This window comes from Vipera ursinii (assembly GCF_947247035.1).
Source record: "Vipera ursinii genome assembly, chromosome: 10".
NCBI lineage: Eukaryota > Metazoa > Chordata > Lepidosauria > Squamata > Viperidae > Vipera > Vipera ursinii.
Genome location: NC_139520.1, coordinates 22,099,264 through 22,103,532, shown reverse-complemented (window position 1 = coordinate 22,103,532; position 4,269 = coordinate 22,099,264). Strand labels below are relative to the sequence as shown.

Below are 4,269 nucleotides of genomic sequence, written 5' to 3'. Positions count from 1 at the left end.
GCGGCCTTTTGAAACTCCGACTCTGACTCCGGGCTGGGAGGAGAGGCAGAGCGGCGTCGCTGGAGAGGCTCCCTCCTCCTCCCAGGGCTTTTCCCAAAGGCTGGGAAGCGCTCCCCTTCTCACCCAAGACCTGCGGGAGTTGACCGAGAAGCAGAGCCTCCTCCAGGGAGAAAACCTTCGGGGCAGAGCTGCTGCCTCGGAAGCCCGGACGCCCAGCGAAGGCGGGTCGGGGGGCTGAGCCTCCGGGAGGCGATGCCCGGGGAGGCAGCGAGGGACGCGGCGCCACCCTTTGGCCGGCCGGTTCGACGCCCGCCTGGGAGGGAGGGAGGGAGGGAGCGCCCCCCCGGCAGCTGGACCCAGCCCGGGGGGGCTCCCGGCACGGCGGCTCCTCTCCTGCGGGGGGGCGGGGCGGCCCGAGAGCCCCGCCCCTCTTCCCTGGCCGGCCCTCCCCGCTCCCGCGCATGCGCGTTGCTCCCGCGGAGGAAGCTCGGCCCTTTTCGCCATGAGCTCCGAGGACGAGCAGAAGCGGCGCCTGGTCCGCGAACGGATCCGGGATTTCCCGGACTTTCCGTCGCCCGGGATCATCTTCCGGTAAGGGGCCGCGGACGGAGCGCCTGGAACGCCCTTTGCCCGGGCCGGCTCAAGCGGAGGGGAACCGGGCGAGGCAATCGCGCCTGCCCTGCAACTCCGAAAGCGGGACTCCCGCGCGGCGGCTGCGGGCTCTGCCATCGCTCAGCTGGCCGGTCCCCGTCCGCCGGGCTCTCCCGCGCGACGGGCGGAGGAGGAATCCCCAGGAAAGAGTGCGCTTCTTGGGAGGGATTAGGGAGTCGAGCCTCTGGGCGCCCCCGCTGGCCCTTCCGGGGCTACGTGGCTTCCCGTTGTCGGGAAGGTCAAACTCCGGGGAGGAAGGAATTCCGGAAAGGGGGACTCCGAGCAGTTTCTCCCCCCTCCCCCCGCCGACGCGATGAACAAACCAGGCTCCTGGCCAGTCTCCCAGGGCAGCCCCGGGTAAAGCAGGCCCTTCCCTCCCCCTGCCACCCACACCTTGAATGGTAGAGAAGCGCAGCCTTGTGGCGCCCCTCCCCATCCTTTCCTTCCCCCTCCCCAGGGACATCAGCCCCATGCTGAAGGACCCCGTGGCGTTCAAAGCGGCCATCGACCTGCTGGAATCCCATATTAGGGCCTCCCACAAGGAGTTCGACTTCATTGCAGGTGAGTCACAGAGAGAGAGAGAGAGAGGCCTCCCCCTCGGTTGTGGAGCTTTGGGGTGGGACATGTTTGGTAAAGACTGAGGCCCCCTTCTCCTCTCTGGAAAGAGCCCAGCATCTGAGGCTCTGCCTACAAACGGTCCCCTCTTCTTGCAATTTGATGACGGCTAGTTCTCAAAAAACTTAGTGCTAGGTTAGTGTCTTAGTTTTCGTTGGGGGCATAATGCTCTTTTTACGGATCTGCATTGTCCCGTTTCTGTCTTCCTTGGAGAAGCTCACCAAGGACAGAGAAGTGAGTCTTTTCCCCCAAAACTTCCCCATCCGCTCCAAAGAAAGTCTGAACTTAGCTTTCTCCTCATTGTGCCAAGTTTCTATGGAACAGGCAGGCAGTAGCTTGTTTGACCATCTTCCCCCCAGGCACAGGTGTGTTCCCTCACCTGCTGCTTGTAAAGACCCCCTCCCCCCAGACCTCCTGATGGACTTTCCCTCTGGGGTCACCCTTCTTTGCTCTGCTCTGCCAGGCCTCGATTCTCGCGGCTTCCTGTTTGGGCCAGTTTTGGCTCAGCGGTTGGGGGTTGGATTCCTGCTCATCCGCAAGAAAGGGAAGCTCCCGGGACCCACCGAATCCATGTCCTACGCACTGGAATATGGCAAGGTAAGTTTGCGCTGCTCCGACAAAGTTGCTTCTGGGAATGAAAAGCAGCAAAGTTGTGGGTGTTCCAACGGGAGGTTTTTTAGAAGAGTTTGGACAACCGTATGTCTGAAATGGTATGGGCTTGAGCAGGGGGCTGGGTCTAGAAGACCTCCAAGGTCCCTTCCAACTCTGCTATTCTGTAGTGACACTTGACTCACCCGCTCACAGCCTGCCAAGGGCGACCTGTGGGATTAGGATGAAAGCCCAGTCGTTCTCCTTCCTGCAGGCTGAACTGGAAGTCCAGAAGGACGCGGTGGAGCCAGGACAGAAAGTCATAATAGTGGATGATCTACTTGCGACGGGAGGTAAGCGGTGGCTGTCCGAGCAGGGAAGGAGTTAGCAGTGGGCTTTTTTTATCCCAAGCTGGGGAGTGGGGGGCTTTGGTTTTTTCAGTGCTGGGCAGCATTCCACAAACAAGCGCACCATATCTCCCACCACCCCCAGCCTCCAGGGCTTTCAGCCTGCAAGTTGAGAAACGTTGGGCAGGCGACTTCGAGAGTCCCTTCATTTCAGGAATTACCAAAGTCATTGGGGGAAGCTGGATTCACTCAACGATCACAGTGCAATTCACAATAACTGTGGCAAAAAAGATCATAAAATCGAGTGCAATTCACTTAATCCCCACCTTGCTCGGCAACAAATTCTGGTCCCAAGTTGAGAATTAACTCTATTTTATTGACGCAGCTCAGGTGGTGTCCAGTGGGGTTTTCTTCAAGAGTGGCCTCCTCCTCCCATCTCCTCTCTCCCACCCACCCTCCCTTTATTTAAATCCTGTCTTACCATCTCGCTTAATAAGAACTCCCCTTTGTAAAAACCGATGCGCTTATGTGCCAAACGTGAGCTGTCTTTGGCACGTTAGCTGGGCTCCTTGCAACACCAGGACAACTCTTGCAACTTTTGAATTCTGTTTCAAGACAAATGGCAACTTTTGCTGCTGTAGAACATTTTGTGCCTTGTGGCGGGCCGGAGGGGGAAACACGGGGATTTCCCAGGAGTGCAGGAGGAGGGGGTGGGGGGGGTGAATTCAGGCTGTGGTTTTGCATGGCAATTACCGCCTCCTTTTTAAAGTTCATTTTTATAGCAAAAGAAGAGGTTGCTCTTCGCAAGGTATTGTTCCCAGTGCTTAAGTACTGGATCAGATGAGAGGTTTAACACTTCCAGCCTTCTGTTCCCCATTGCAAGCCCACAAGTGGGGCAGGATCCTTCGAGTCTCTCCCCCACAACTGGTAGAGAAGGGTGGCATCGAATCCATACGGCCACATAGGGGTGTGTGTGGCAAAGGCACTCAGCTGGGAACAGGGAGACCTTGGATTCCTAAGGAAAGGCAGGGCCTAAATTTACCGTATTATTTTTCCACCGTCCTCTTGGTCCCCCTAATGGCTCCTTTCCCTCCCTCCCTCCCAGGTACCATGCGGGCCGCCTGCGAGCTGATGACGAAGCTCCAGGCCGACATCTTGGACTGCCTGGTACTCACTGAGCTGTCCTTCCTCAAAGGTGTAGAGGCCCTGAAGCCCTTTCCCCTCTACTCGCTGTTGCAATACCACTGATGCATTTAGTTCCCCCTGCAACTTGGCTCCACCGTCCTATTTCCGAGTCCTGAACTTTCTGGGGTGGGTGGGGTTCCTGCCACTTCCTTGCACGTTGGCCAAACCTTGAGCAATCCGGAAAGTGCTGGGTGTAGTTCCTTAACATGGCACGCCGAGTATTTTAAATACAATTTGAAACCTGAACAAGGGCAGCCAAAGATCTTTGGCAGCAGAGCCCCGCTGGTTATAGCTGGGGCATGTGTGGATCTGTTCCTAAGGATGATGGTGTGAATTCCCATGTGCATTAGTGTGTTCCCTTCCAGAAACTAGAGGGAAATAGGACCGATCCACGGCCTCCAGAAAGCCCGTTTGCTGGGTCTTGAGCAACCCAACCACAAAACGATTTGACCTTGATTTCACTCTGAACCCCACATCAGCCCTGTGAATGTTCCTGGCTATTCCACTTGGATAAGGCCAGCTAGAGTAGAGGCTAAACATGTCTGTTCGCATAATTTGGATTACTTGGTAGGTGAGGACATGCGTCTTCCTCCTTGCTCCCCTGCAAGGGTAGAATTATGTTGTGACTAGAAAGCTCCTTATCTCGCTACCCTTGAAATTGCTGGAACAAATAAAACACTTCTGTAAAACTATTTGCTATTCAAGACACTGCTCTTGTACCTGGCCCTGATGGGGCTCCTCAAGGGCCTGCGGCTCACAAGTCTGCTCTTCTGGGGCCAAACGTGCCGAGGGGGCTAAAGCAGAACTGCTCAAGGGGAGGTGTGTGATTTAGAGATGCTGGGGGGGGGGCTGCTCTGGAGCCAGCCTTGGGCTTCTGCTGGCA

General features: G+C 56.8%; 1 protein-coding gene across 1 annotated transcript; it reads left to right on the top strand.

The window, feature by feature from the left end:
• Positions 1 to 431: 431 nt before the first annotated feature.
• On the top strand, positions 432 to 4,078 carry APRT (adenine phosphoribosyltransferase). The gene is made up of 5 exons (XM_083370571.1): positions 432 to 591; positions 1,109 to 1,212; positions 1,730 to 1,863; positions 2,129 to 2,207; positions 3,307 to 4,078. Exons 1-5 carry the CDS (start codon positions 503 to 505, stop codon positions 3,447 to 3,449), a joined length of 549 nt encoding a protein of 182 aa, XP_083226697.1. The 5' UTR covers positions 432 to 502; the 3' UTR covers positions 3,450 to 4,078.
• Positions 4,079 to 4,269: the final 191 nt, after the last annotated feature.

Bases quoted from the DNA above. Each gene is read 5' to 3' on its own strand.
- APRT (XM_083370571.1), top strand. From the start codon at position 503: ATGAGCTCCGAGGACGAGCAGAAGCGGCGCCTGGTCCGCGAACGGATC. The intron at 1,213-1,729 runs GTGAGTCACAGA...CTGCTCTGCCAG, and splicing joins GGAGTTCGACTTCATTGCAG to GCCTCGATTCTCGCGGCTTC. The intron at 2,208-3,306 runs GTAAGCGGTGGC...CCTCCCTCCCAG, and splicing joins TGATCTACTTGCGACGGGAG to GTACCATGCGGGCCGCCTGC.